General features: G+C 65.9%; 2 protein-coding genes across 3 annotated transcripts in view; one reads left to right on the top strand and one right to left on the bottom strand.

Moving 5' to 3' along the window:
• Positions 1–13,318, bottom strand: part of LOC308646059 (partitioning defective 6 homolog beta) — a 174,974-nt gene that overhangs the window by 87,955 nt on the left and 73,701 nt on the right. The gene's annotated exons all lie outside the window — the stretch shown is intronic.
• Positions 1–13,318, top strand: part of RIPOR3 (RIPOR family member 3) — a 47,892-nt gene that overhangs the window by 21,114 nt on the left and 13,460 nt on the right. For both annotated transcript variants that reach the window (XM_081288599.1, XM_081288598.1), the window contains exons 3-12: positions 5,677–5,823; positions 7,482–7,560; positions 9,903–9,926; positions 10,214–10,267; positions 10,909–11,058; positions 11,148–11,211; positions 11,466–11,509; positions 11,667–11,792; positions 11,875–12,020; positions 13,157–13,286. In XM_081288599.1, coding sequence (XP_081144725.1) covers positions 5,677–5,823; positions 7,482–7,560; positions 9,903–9,926; positions 10,214–10,267; positions 10,909–11,058; positions 11,148–11,211; positions 11,466–11,509; positions 11,667–11,792; positions 11,875–12,020; positions 13,157–13,286 — 964 coding nt within the window. The remainder of the gene's footprint in view (positions 1–5,676; positions 5,824–7,481; positions 7,561–9,902; positions 9,927–10,213; positions 10,268–10,908; positions 11,059–11,147; positions 11,212–11,465; positions 11,510–11,666; positions 11,793–11,874; positions 12,021–13,156; positions 13,287–13,318) is intronic.

The raw sequence follows: 13,318 nt of genomic DNA, 5'->3' as shown, positions 1-13,318 counted from the left end.
CAGGCCTGGGAGAGCCGGAGGGGACACACAGCAGGTGTGGGCAGGAGGGGGGCAGGAGGGGGCAGGAGGGGGGCAGGAGGGGGGCAGGAGGGGGGCAGGAGTGGGCAGGAGGGGGGCAGGAGGGGGCAGGAGGGGGGCAGGAGTGGGGCAGGAGGGGGCAGGAGGGGGGCAGGAGGGGGGCAGGAGTGGGCAGGAGGGGGGCAGGAGGGGGCAGGAGGGGGGCAGGAGTGGGGCAGGAGGGGGCAGGAGGGGGGCAGGAGGGGGGCAGGAGTGGGCAGGAGGGGGGCAGGAGTGGGCAGGAGGGGGCAGGAGGGGGGCAGGAGTGGGGGCAGGAGTGGGGGCAGGAGTGGGGCAGGAGGGGGGCAGGAAGAGGGCAGGAGGGGGCAGGAGGAGGCCAAGAGGGGGGCAGGAAGGGGGCAGGAGGGGGGCAGGAAGAGGGCAGGAGGGGGTCAGGAGGGGGGCAGGAGGGGGGAAGGAGGAGGCCAGGAGGGGGGCAGGAAGAGGGCAGGAGGGGGCAGGAGGAGGCCAGGAGGGGGGCAGGAAGGGGGCAGGAGGGGGGCAGGAGGGGGCAGGAAGGGGGCAGGAGGGGGGCAGGAAGAGGGCAGGAGGGGGCAGGAGGAGGCCAGGAGGGGGGCAGGAAGAGGGCAGGAGGGGGGCAGGAGGGGGCAGGAGGAGGGCAGGAGGGGGCAGGAGGGGGCAGGGGGAGGGCAGGAGGGGGCCCCCGCAGGACTTGAGCCATGGTCTCTGGGGGCTGAAGCAGGGGTTTCGAGGGGGGAGACCCGGCTGAAGACCCACAGTGATTACACCCAAAGTCCAGGCCTCAGAGATGGGGCTCGGGGCCACCGTGAGGAAGGCACACAGTAGGTGCGCGTACAAACCGGCCAGGATGGAGGCTGCTTCTGGACTTAGCCATTTCTGAGCCGCCTCCCCTGGGGCTGCACCAGGTCCCCCCACGGGTCTGGACTCCGGGGGCTGTGCAGGCCACTGGTCCCCTGAGGCATGGAGGGGCCCTTGGTCTGGGAGAGGAAGGGTCTGCCTCCCGGGGCTGGCCTGTCCCAGGCGTAGCCGAGCCTGCCAGGGCCCTGCACTCCACGTGATGCCCGCTGTCCCCTCGTGGAGGCTGGGGGCCGCGTCTCACCTGCCTACAGCCTGCAGCTGCTCCTGCAGGGACACCTGTCGCCAGGCCTTGGGCCTCTGACCTCCAGCTCCCGGAGAAGTGTCCTCAGGCCTAGTCAGGAGCTCTGCCACAAAGTGCCCAGGGTCCCCTGCCCTCTGGGTAGGGAGAGGACAGAGGTGACCCGACCCCGACACCCAGGCTCATGGGCCATCAGACGGAGACCTGCAAAGTCTCTGCCCTGGTCTAGGAAGGTGGCCCTGGTGGCACTCCCTGGCTCTCCTGTTCCGAGTCCGAGGGTGCTGGGCCTCTGAGTGGCCACTAGTGCCGTGTGCTGGTCCCAGGATGAGGGGCTGGCCATGAGGACGGGAGTGCGGCTGTCCTGGGTTTCCTGTCTGTCCGTCTCCCAGGGTCTGGTCCCTTGTTTCCCAGGCAACCCGACCGGCCAACACAGCTGCCCAGCCCAGGCCCTCCGCGTGGGAGCTGGTCAGGCACTGGACCCTGGGCTGGAGAGCAGGGCTCCACTCAGGGTGGGCCATGCCTCCTTTGGTCCCATCTCCTACCACCCCCCCCAGGCACCTTGAAAGCCCTTTGACGAGAGTCGGGGGTTCATTCCATAGAGAATTCACTGGGGGAAGTGACACGGTGGCAGGATCTTATACTAAGGTGTGAATGGTTGCCACAGTGAGGCCTTTTCCTTTCTCCAACACGAGGCGGGGTGTGGGGAGGGACAGACAGAGAGATGACGAGACGAGACAGGGGCTGACTTTCCTTGATCGACAGGCACGGCTGCCCCTTGCCCCTTTCCTGCCCTTCTGCAGCTGGGCTGTCCCTCCCCAGGCTGTCGGGCAGGTACACTGCCCCCAAGCCAAGGCCCCGAGACGCCCTCTAACCCGGGGACCGGGCCTGTCGGCCTGGCCGGGACAGCGGCCCTGGTCTCTGAGGAGAGGAGCGGGAAGTGGACAGCCGGGGCTCGGGGCCACGGCTGTCAGGGGGCGCAGGTTGGTGCACTGGGAGCTCAGAGCCCAGAGGGCCTCTCCGCAAGGGCCGCGTGCCTGCGTCCTCAGCCCTGACACCCGCGTGGCGGTCGGCTCAGGTCCGGTGGTGGTCCACCTGGAGCCTCGGCGGGTCCTGCGATCGCCCACCGGGAGCCGGGGCCGGCGCCGTCCGACCGGCCCATCTGGCTGCGGAGCGGCCCTCGCTGCGGGCAGCACTGGCCTGGGACGCCACCCGGCAGGAGGCCGCCCTGGGCTCACGTGCGCTGGGGACACTGGGTGGCACGTGCCCTCTGGGAGCCGGTCTGGCAGGCTGGGGGTGACTAATAGTCACTGAGCCCAGAGCGGGCCAAGCGCCCGCCCCCGGAGGCCGCTCCCCGCAGGGCTGCTCCGTCGCCTGGGCCAGATGCGCCGACTTTGCCATCAGAGGCCACACGTGCACTGCCCTCCCGGCAGGCAGCCTCGCAGTGGCCTCCGTCCAGCAGCCTGGGCTCAGAGCCACAGCGAGGGGTGGAGGCCTCCAGGGGGACGAGCTGGGCCAGGGGACACGCCTGCCTGGGGCTGGGGAGCTCCGAGCTGCCCGCCTGGCCGCCCGCCTGGCCCCCTACCACCCACACCAGCAGCTCCGGCCTCCGTGCCCCGACATGGCCACCCTGTGGAGGGCGCGTTCCAAGAGGTGGGTGCAGTGGCCTGGGGATGGCAGGGGAGGGGTCGCAGCCCTAAGGGGTCCCAGGCCTCACGAAAGGTCACCTGGGGAAGAAGCCCTCCCCTCCACCTGACGTGGCCATCACCCCACCCTGCGCTAGGTCTCTTCGGAGGTGGCTTTTGGACTTCACCTCGGCACACATGTGCCACTCCTTCTTTGCCGAGCTTCCAAGCCCCTTACGGTCATTAACCCATGCAGCCCTCCAAGCAGCCCTTGCCCTGATCCCATGTTACAGAGAAGAAGACTGAGGCCCAGAGAGGTTCCCTCGCTTACCCAAGGTCACACAGCGGGTTAGTGGCAGAGTGGGATACAGACCCCAGTGTTGGTCAGAGTCTTCACTCGTTAGCTCTTCCCTGGGTCTCCCCCAGCTGGCCCCTCAGCTCATGGGGAGGGGTTTGTCGGGTTTGGTCACTGCTCTGCCCCTAGCGTGGTGGCTGGTATGTAGTAGGTGCTTCGTAAACCTCTGTGGAGTGAAGGAGTATCTTGAGGCGATTCCACGGAGCAGGACCCTTTCGCCCCCCGGAAGGATGAGGAAGTGGAGGCTGTGGCAGACGAAGCGTCCAGCTTGAACCTGGTGGCCACCCCAGAGCCTGCGTCTCTGACCAGCCAGTGGCCTGGGCTCGCAGCCTGGCAAGGCCCTGGTCCCAAGCGTGAGGCTGAGGCTGCATGTGCAGCTCGGCCGGGACCCAGGCTCGGCGCTGGCTGGCGGTGTGCTGGGAGGCAGAGGAGGGGGCGGGGTGGAATGCCCAGCATCTGGCCCAGCTAGAAATACAGCTGGCCGCCCTCCGAGCTTCTTGAGGACCAGGGTGGGGCGTGGCCTGGCGGCTCTGCCTGGCTCTCAGACGGGAACCTCGGCCTCCCGGGGACTTCAAGCCCAGGGCGCGGGGGCGGGGGGGGGGGTCTGTAGGTGACGCTTGGCTCTGGTCCTGTCTGGATGACGGACCCCGCCTTGATGCTCTTGAGCCCAGTGGCCTCTGAGGCCCAGGAAGACTGGGCGCTGGGTCTCCAGTGGGAGGGGGACTCCAGAAAGCAGAGAGGAGGCCGCCGACCCCAGGCCCCGGGACGTGGCAGAGAGGCAGGGCTGGGCCTAGGACTCCCTGGTGGGCACGGGTCAGCCACGGAGCCCAGCTGTGCTCGGGTGCTTCGGAGACCACGGGCCTGTGCTGCACCCTCCCTGGGGTGGCCCCAGGTCAGGCTGAGCCTCCATAGGGTCAGGTTTGGGTCCCGACCCCACCACCCTCGGCTGTAGGATCTCGGGGAGTGGACCCTACACCCCCCAGTCCCGTGGCAGGCTGTGAGCCTCCGTTCAGCTGGACTCGTGTTCACTGAGGACCCACTGTTTCCCCGGCCGTGGTCACTGCCGTGGCTGTTGTCCACACAGTGCTGAGGAGGGCCCGCTCCATGCCAGACCTCGTCACGGGAGGCAGGAGGGGCATCTGCCCTGCGGGCTGTTCGGGGCCAGCTCCCTCTCCCCCACTGCTTGCTCAGCCACCTCTGGGCGCCTCTTTAAGAACTGACCCAGAGTGGGGGGCCGTGGCGCAGGCCTCAATCTCAGAGTCTCGGGAGGCTGAGGCAGGAGGATCATGAATTCAAAACCAGCCTCAGCAACTTAGTAAGACCCTGTCTCAGAGAGAGACAGACAGAGAGAGAGAGAGAGAGAGAGAGAGAAAGAGAGAGAGAGAGAGAAGGAAGGGCTGGAGGTGTGGCCCCGTGGCTAAGCACCCTTGGGTTCGATTCCCGGTTCCCAGAAGTCAGTGCTGCAAGCCTCCTCTATGCGCCTCTGAGGAGGCTGCAGACCCACCCAGGCCTGGTGCAAGGCATCTGGGACGCGCCTCCAGAGGCTGGAGAGTGGACTTCGCACACCTGCTGGTGACCAAAGGCCGCATCAGCCAACCGGGGCCTGCAGCCTAGCATACAAGCTGCAGGATCCTGAGCGGGGATTAGGCGCCAATGACACCAGCCGTGTGCTCTGATGAGGCTGACCTGGCCTCACTTCTGAAATCAGTCCTGAGATGCTGGTGCACCTCTGCAGGACTCAGACACTTGACTGTCACTGCTGGGAGACATTAGCCCTAAGGATCATCTAGTCCAGAATCCCAACTCCAACTACCTGAAGCAAAGGAGAGTCAGCTGGCTCCTGTACTGGCAAAGTCCACGGGCATGCTAGCTTCAGGCATGGCTGGATCCAGGAACTCACTATTATACGGATTTGCTCTGACTTCATCTGCTTCTCTGCATTAGCTTCACTGTCCCTGCATGGTGACAAGAGGGGCACCTGGGAGCTCCAGGTTGGCAATGCCAGCAGGAAGAGCCCTTTTCCCTGTGAACTCTGAACCGAACTCCAGGCTGGTTTTCAGTCTAACCTGTGTGCCTGAGTCAGGAGCGTGGGTTGGTGGGCCATCCCCTGCCTGGGGAGTGCGTTTGCCGGTGTCCCGGGCACTGTGGGACGGGTGGGCGTGGGGATTCGTCGAGAAGCCTTTCCCTAAGTGGGAGAGGCAGATCTGGGAGCTCACCTCCTGCAGACCCAGGACGAGGACCCGGCCTCCCTGCTGCTTTGCCTGCACAGACAGCACCCGGCAGAGAGCTCTGGCATCCGGCTGCTTGGTTCTATTTCCAGCTGCAGTTCCTTTCTGACACAAGATTTTTATTCTTGTTTTCTTCATCCCCGAGTCCAGGCCCCTCACCTTATAGATGAGGAGACTGAGGTGCAGAGAGTCCCAGCTTTCCCAAGACCCACAGCTGGGAGGTGGAGGGTGGGACCAGCCAGGTCCTGACTCCCTGGCTCTGGCCACGACTCCCCAAGGTCCTGCCCTGGCCGAGGGCCTTGTCCATGCCGACTTCTCTGGCCTCGTCCCCCACAGGAAGTCCATCAGCAGGAACTCAGTGAGGTCACGAACCCCCGTCAAGCCCCCCAGGACCTACGGCACGCTGCGCAAGGGGTCGGCCTGCCTGGAGCCCCAGCCCCAGCAGGTGAAGAGGATCTTTGAAGCGCTGAAGAGGGGTCTCAAGTAAGTGGCCGCGGGCTGCGCTCACTCCTGGCTGCCGGGGAGCGCGCCCGTCTGTGAGGGGCGCCCGGGCTCCTGGCTGCTCCTGCCCCGGGCCCAGCTGTGTGCTCAGCCCTGCCCCAGGCTCTGGGGACCCCTGGGGAATAAGGCAGGAGGAGCCTGGTCCCAGGACGCTCACGACAGAGGGGAGGTGACAGCGAGCCCGTAGCCTGTGCCAGCCGAGTGCGGGAGGGCCCCGCGGCCGAGGGGCTGGTCCTGGGAGGCTCCGAGGAGGGCGGCGGCCTCAGGGGAGGATGTTCTCGGTTCCAGCTCCTCTCCGGGACCAGCAGCCCAGGCCGAGGGAACCGCACAAGCCAAGGCCCTGGGGCGGGAGCCTGTGCCCTGAGCGCAGCAGATGGGCGGCTGGATCCGAGGGAGGGAGGGGCTTGACGCCTCCGGAGGGCGCCTGTCCCCAGCTGCCTGGCAGTCCCAGCATGCGCCAGGCCCCAGAGGCAGGGCCACCACCCCGTCACCCCGTGACCGCAGCTGGGGTGCTGGGAGGCGGTTCCTGGAGTGCTGTCCCCAGATGCAGCCCCCCGGCCCCGCTGCTGGACAGACGAGGGCTCGCTCCGCCCTCGGTCAGTGGCAGCCCAGCCCCACGGGGGCAGAGTCGGTGCCCAGGGTCCCTCAGTGAAGTGGTTTTCGAGGTGTCCCTCCTCAAAAATGCCCCATGCACTCGGAGCAGGGGACGCGAGATGTGGGCAGGTGGCTTTGCATGGCCCCTGGACCAGGGCCTCCAGGAGAAATCAAGGGGCCTACGCTCTGGGTTTGGAGAGTGAGAGGACATGGCCACGGGCCAGCAGAAGGAAGGTGGCCCTTCCCCTCCGGGCCAGGCCTGTGGGTCCCCTGCTGATGGGAGTGGAGTGGGAGATGCCATGTGCATGGAGACGGGGGTCCACCCCGAGGGGCTCATCCCTAAGGGCAGCTTCTGGCGTCCCCTCAGGACTACCTGCTGGAGACTTGTCCAGGGCCGGTGGTGCCTTCTTCCTGGGGAGCCCAATCCCTGAGCGAGCAGTGGTCTCCCAAAAGAAGTTGTTCCATGTTTGAGGTAGTAGAAGTGAGGCCCAGAGAGGGCAAGTGACCTTCCTAGGGCAACCCAGCAGACCTGTGATGGAGCAGGGTGGTCGCCATCCCAGTGCCCTCTGGCAGACCCCAGGTCTCTTGCTGCCACTCCCTCTGTGCTTTCCAGAGTGTGCAAAGGCCCCTGCAGTGTCCCTGTCCTGGGCATCCAGTTGGCAGGAAGGCCATGCTTGTCCATCAAGGAGTGAGCAAGCTGGGCCCCAGGCTGGGAGGGGCACACGCAGGGCTGGAGAGTGTGGCCTCGGGAGGCCACTAGGTGGCTGCGGATCTCAGTCCAGCCTCCTCCCTGTGTGGTCCAGCCAGGCCACCAGATGCCTGCAAGGCCAGTTTGCCTGTCTCCAAAGTGGGACCTCTGTGGCCGCAGCTGGGCCTCTCTGTGGGGTGGCTGGGAAAGAACCCGGAGCCTCCTGAGACCCTCCTCCTGCCCTGGTGACCCCCAGCACCAGGGTGGCCTCTGAAGAGAGCGCAGCCCTCGGCACGGCCACCTGCCTGCCCCCCATATTCTGGGTCCTCTCCATTCAGACCCTGCTTCCTCTCTGCAGGCAGCACCTGTGCGCGCAGCAGGCCGAGCTGGACCACCTGTGTGGACGCCACGCCGACACCCGCAGGAACTCCAGGCTGGTGAGCGCCCGCCCTGCCCCGTCCAGCGTGGTCAGTCTGGACATCGAGACTCAGGGGAGGGACGTTGGTTTCGGGGTGAGTTGACCTCACCTCAACCCGATGGACGTAACTGGGCAGCGCAGGCCCCTGGGCCATCTCCCCTGCTCTTGGCTCTGAAGGAACTTGGGCAGGCAGGGACCTGCAGGGCAGCTGTCCTGGGTGGTCCCACTTCCCAGGCCCTGGACACTGGGTGCCCTGGGACCTGGAGGCTGACGTGACCAGGGACAGTGGACGTCTCTCTGGAGTGTCACAGCGGCCCCTGCTGTCCTCAATGGAGGAGCCTGCAGATCTCAATGTCCAGGGCTGGCCAGGTTTTCTGCTGTCACCAGCAGTGGCTTTGAGGCAGGGCCCAGGCCTGTCCAGCCAGGGCCAGTGCTCACCCCGCTGCGGCCTGAGTCAGCAAAGAACAAAGGAACCAGGGAGCACGGGACAGTCCAGGAGGCCCACGGGCTCTGCCCCAGACAGACAGACAATGAACACGGTCTAGTTAACTGTGTTCCGTGGGACTTTGGGGACATTGACACTGAAGAGCCGCTCACTGTTTATGGCAAGTGTCAGTGCCCACGGGTCCTGGCTGCGCCTGGGCACTGCCGGCTCCCACTGCTCGGGCCTCCACCCAAGGGAGGACCCTTTGGATGTGGGCTGGCCTCCGGCTCCTCCCTTGACTGCTCTGGAAACACGAGGAGGGGCCTGCGGCTATGGGAGTGCCATCTGGGCCCCTCCAAAGCGCTGACAAAGTGCAGAGCAGGCCTCAGCCCGAGTGAGGGGGCAGCGGGTGGCAGGGAAGTGGGTTTTCATATCAGAGGCCCACTGGGGAGGCCCGGGCCGGCAGGGCGGGCCGTTGAGGCCCACGGGGGGGCAGGGGAGGCCTGGTCAGCTCAGCGCGCCCACCCTGGGTGGGTGGCTGGGAGGCGCCAGCACAGGTGGGAAGAGGCGCTGCCAGGCCCTGCCTGGGCCCAGCACCTGCCCTCAGTTCTGGGGTCACTGAGACAGGCAGGGTGTGAGCGCGTGCGCGTGGCTCTCCCACGTGCAGACGGTGTGTGGAGGCCGGGGAGGTTCTGCCCGGGGCACCCCGTGGAGGACACATGTGGGCTGCTCCCCTGGCGGCTGCCCGGTGGCACAGCAGTAGGACCTTGGTCTCTGAGGCAGTGCCAGGCAGCTGTCTTCTTTTCGAAGTCCGGGACTCTTTCCTGTTCCTTTCTGAGACGGGTTTTGGCTTACGGCCTTACACGTGCCATTTCAACGTCACACACGGGAAAACCCACGTTGGGGGTTTGAGTCTCCTTCTTGTTCACACGATGCTCTCCCCCATCTTCCCTGCCCGCCTGGGTGGCCCTTCCTCACCCTTGCTTGTTCTTTAATTGCCCCCCTTGGTCACATGATGATCATGTCAACACACACGTGTGCACACAGAAGTCAACAGCTAACCTGCAAAAATGAGGTCACATGGGGTGCAGGGCGCACGCCTGTAATCCCACAGACTCAGGAGGCTGAGGCAGGAGGATCACAGGTTGGAGGCCAGTCTCGGTAACTTCGTGAGACCTTGTCTCAAAATGAAAAACACAAAGGGTGGGAGGTGGCTCAGTGGTGAAGCGCCCCGGGTTCCATCCCCAGTCCCACAAAACAAACAATAAAAATAAATAAATACATAAGCAAATAGAACAAAGTCCCCATTGAGCACTGTCCACACCTCGCTTTTCCTGCCCTGGCTTTCTGATGTCCTGGGACCAGGCAGCTGGAAGGACCCCTCCCCTGTGGGCAACCAGCGGCCTGCCTCAGCGAGCCTGGTGGCCACGCCATCATCTGCCGAGGTCCACGGTCTCCCACCACATGGTGACAGACTCTGAGGCCCACCAGGCCCCAAGTACATACCCTGTGGCCTTCCCAGGAGGCGGGAACCCCAGGCTCTGCCTCTCCCAGGCCCCCTCTCACGTTCTGGCAATGGCTGGACCCTCCCTGGACACTCGGAGCTGAGCTTGCTGGGTCCTTGACTCCTAGCCCCCCGGGGGGCAGGTGCTACTGATGCCCATTGGACTAGGAGGAAATGGAGGCTCAGAGAGGGCAGGCGCCCTGCCAGGACACACTGCTAGGGGCAGCAGCCAAGACTTAGAACTGCCTCCTCCGAAAGGCACATAGCCGCCACTCCTCCTGGGCCTGGTCAGTGACCAGTCTGCAGGCCACCGAGGACAGCCTGGGGCGGCTGCAGTCTTTGGCTGTCTGTCCTCCAAGCTCAGAGGACCCTGCACGTGGCCTCTGAGGCCTTGCGGAGCGCTGGGCTCTGACCTCCCCTTTGCTCCCCACAGGCCTTCTACTACGACCTGGACAAGGTAAGCCCTCCCCGGCGCTCAGCAGGGTGGGCGACGCTGGGCGGTGCTGAGAAGGCCTGGGCTGGCTGCCCCCGCTGCCCCCGGCTACTCCCAGCTGCCCCCGGCTGCCCGAGATGGAGCACCTGGTCTCCTCCCACTTTACAAATGGGCAGACTGAGGCCAGGGTGAGCCTCCCCCAGGGTTGGAGGGGGCTGGCGTCACCCTGCTCCCGGTGTCAGGCCCTGGAGGAGGGTGGCGGGTGGCAGGAGCCCAGGCCACTCAACAGATCTGTCTTTCCCTGGGATAAGCAAACGCGCTGCGTGGAGAGGCACATCCGGAAGATGGAGTTCCACATCAGCAAGGTCAGCCCCCAGGGGTCCAGGGGCGGGCGGCCTCGGCAGGCCAGTAGGAGCTGGGAGCCCTCTGGGCAGGGCAAGGTTCCTTGGCGCTGGGCAGCGGGAGAGAGGTGAGGATGAGCAGAGGTGGCCGAGGCGACCGAGGCGGCTGGTGACTGCAGGTGACTCCTGGCCGCAGGCATGTCCCAGGGCTGCAGGGTCTCTGGCCTGAGGGGGTGTAAGAGGGTGGCCAGGCCCCAGGACTGGGGGGCTCCTGCTGCACCCCAGAGGACTGGGAGGCTGGGCTCAGCCACCCTAAGTGCCTGGGTGGGGAGCAGAGGCCCCGAGAAGGACTGGCTCAGTCCCTGAGGCTTCACTGCGGCTTGTGCTCCCTGTTGTGACCTTTGTCCCCTGGGACCCCCGTGGCCATCACAAGCCCCCTCCCGTCTTAGAGTTGAAAAACCAGGCTGAGAGGCGGAAGTGATGCACCCCTTGGTCCACTTCACTAGTTTTTTATTGTGCACTGACTGTACACAGTCACCACCAGGTGCTGGGGTACGGAGCCCGGGGTGGCCGCTGCCCCAGGCCACCCTGGGTGCTGGCTGGGTGCTGTGCTGGCAGTGGTGTGGGGCTGGCCGGGAGGCCGTGCCCACTGGTGTGCCCCTCAGGTGGAGGAGCTCTACGAGGGCTACTGTGTCCAGTGCCGCCTGCGCGACGGGGCTGCCAACATGCAGCGCGCCTTCGCCAGGTGCCCGCCCAGCCGCGCCTCCCGCGAGAGCCTGCAGGAGCTGGGCCGCAGCCTGCACGAGTGCGCCGAGGTGGGCGGGGCGCTCTGGCTGCAGGGACAGTGGTGTCCCCTGGGGGGGTGTGGCTGGGCGAGTGGCTGAGCTCCCACGGGGCTTTTCAGGACATGTGGCTCATCGAGGGGGCGCTGGAGGTTCACCTGGGCGAGTTCCACGTCAGGATGAAAGGTAACGGCTGAGAGCAGTGGCCGGAGGCCAGCGTGGGTGGCTCAGGTCCTCTTGGGGCCCCTGGGGGGCGAGCAGCGTTGGCCACAGCCCCAGGGCAGGCCCACCTCTGGGTTTCACGCTGGAGGGACATGAGACGTGGAAAGCCTCACTCCCCTGGGCCTCTCTGTGGGGTCCCAGGACCCCCCCATTGCCCCGATGCTGATGTGCCACTCCAGGGCAGGGCAGGCGTGCATTGGCCCATTTCTGTGTTCCAGGCCTGGTGGGCTACGCGCGCCTCTGCCCAGGAGACCACTATGAGGTATGGCCACCGTCGGAGGTCAGTCCTCAGGGTCCAGCCAGCCTTTGCGGGTAGGGGCTGCCGGGAGCCAGGGTCCTAGCTGAGGTCCTGTCTGGGAGGGAGCCCTCAGGTGGCTGGGGACCCTGGGCTGCCAGCACACCTCCTGCGCCCACTGCAGGTGCTTATCCGCCTGGGCGGCCAGCGCTGGAGGCTGAAGGGCCGGATCGAGCCGGACGACAGCCAGACGTGGGACCAGGAGGAGAAGGCCTTCGTCCCCACCCTGCACGAGAACTTGGAGATCAAGGTGGGATGGGGCCTGGGCCTGGGGCGGGGCCAGGGAGCCCCAGGTGCTCGCTTGGACACCACGCTCCAGTCCCCGCTCCCAGGTGACAGAGCTGCGCGGCCTGAGCTCGCTGGTGGTGGGCTCCGTGACCTGCGACATCGCAGACTTCTTCACGACGCAGCCGCAGATGGTGGTGGTGGACATCACAGAGCTGGGCACCATCAAGCTGCAGCTGGAGGTGCTGTGGAAGTGAGTGGCAGCTCCCTGCGCCAGCCCCGCGTCCCCAGGGCCACCCCCAGATCCCAGGGGCCAAGAGACTCCGACAGCGCTCCCTAGTGGCCGGACCACACCCCGGGCCTGGCTCTGGCCGCATTGTCCCCGAGGATGTCCCTGCCCTGACCACTCTCGCCTCCCGCCCCATTGAAAGGCCAGGCCCAGGCCTTCTCCGCGGCCCTGCCCACCCCAGCTGTCCTGAGTTTGAGCCCAGCCTGACTTTGGCCCAGGAGACGGCTCCGCCCTGGGCTGGCCAAGGGGGCTTTCCAGCAGCCTCCTGAGCTTGGCTCCTTGGAGGAGGCTGGCCTCTGCCCAGGAAGGCCTCTGGCTGCAGCTGCCTCCTGGTTCCAGGGTGACCCCAGGGCCACAGACCTGCGAGATGCATGTTCATGAGAAGGACCCTGTGGGTGGGGATTCTTATCCTGCACCACGTCCACTGGCCTCTGGTGGTCCCCAGAGGCTTCGCACTGTGGACAGAAGAGCTTTTTTTTTTTCCCCCAAATGAAAACTTGTGTTTCCAGAGAATTCCCTCCTTATCCCTCAGGGCAGGGGCCACGGTGTGAAGGGTGGGGACCTCACCAGGGGAACCCCTCTAGCATACGCGGGGTAGCTGCTCCCCATCCAAGGAGGTCCCGGGGGCCTGCAGGGCTGGGTAGGTGGCTGGCACACAGGCTGCCCACGGAGGTTCCCGCAGCGCCCTGGCCACAGGCCTCATGGCTGGGCCGGCCTTTGTGTGCCCAGCTGCAGGCTGAGTCTGGGACGTGGGGAGCGCCCACCGCCTCCATCCCTCAGCCCAGCCTTGCGCAGAGGTGTGTGTAGCGAGCTCGGTTTTAGATGATCTTCAAGGCTCTGGGTGAATTCAGTCCTGTCCCTTCCCATCAGGGGTGGCACTGGCCTAAACAGGTGGCTTACCTGGGAGTTCCATCCCCCCACGCACAAGTCCCAGCCACGGAGGGCTGTCCTGGAGGGGAAGGAAGGGTGGCGGGGCCAGCTGCGCCCACCCCTGCTCAGGCTATCACTGATGAAGACACGGGCCCAGAACTTGGCCCCGGACAGCTCCTGCACTGGGAGGACCCGGAACCGGTGACACCCAGCCTCTGCTCTCCTTCCAGCCCATTTGACTCTGAGAGCCTCCTGGTGTCACCCAGCCCCACGGGCAAGTTTTCCCTGGGCAGCAGGAAGGGCTCCTTGTACAACTGGACACCCCCAAGCACCCCCAGCTTCCGGGAGAGGTACTACCTGGTGAGTGACCTTCTCCCCAGGGCGGGGACACT

The sequence above is a fragment of the Spermophilus citellus genome (assembly GCF_964194105.1).
Source record: "Spermophilus citellus genome assembly, chromosome: 4".
NCBI classification, from domain to species: domain Eukaryota; kingdom Metazoa; phylum Chordata; class Mammalia; order Rodentia; family Sciuridae; genus Spermophilus; species Spermophilus citellus.
This window is presented reverse-complemented; position numbering and strand designations above follow the sequence as displayed.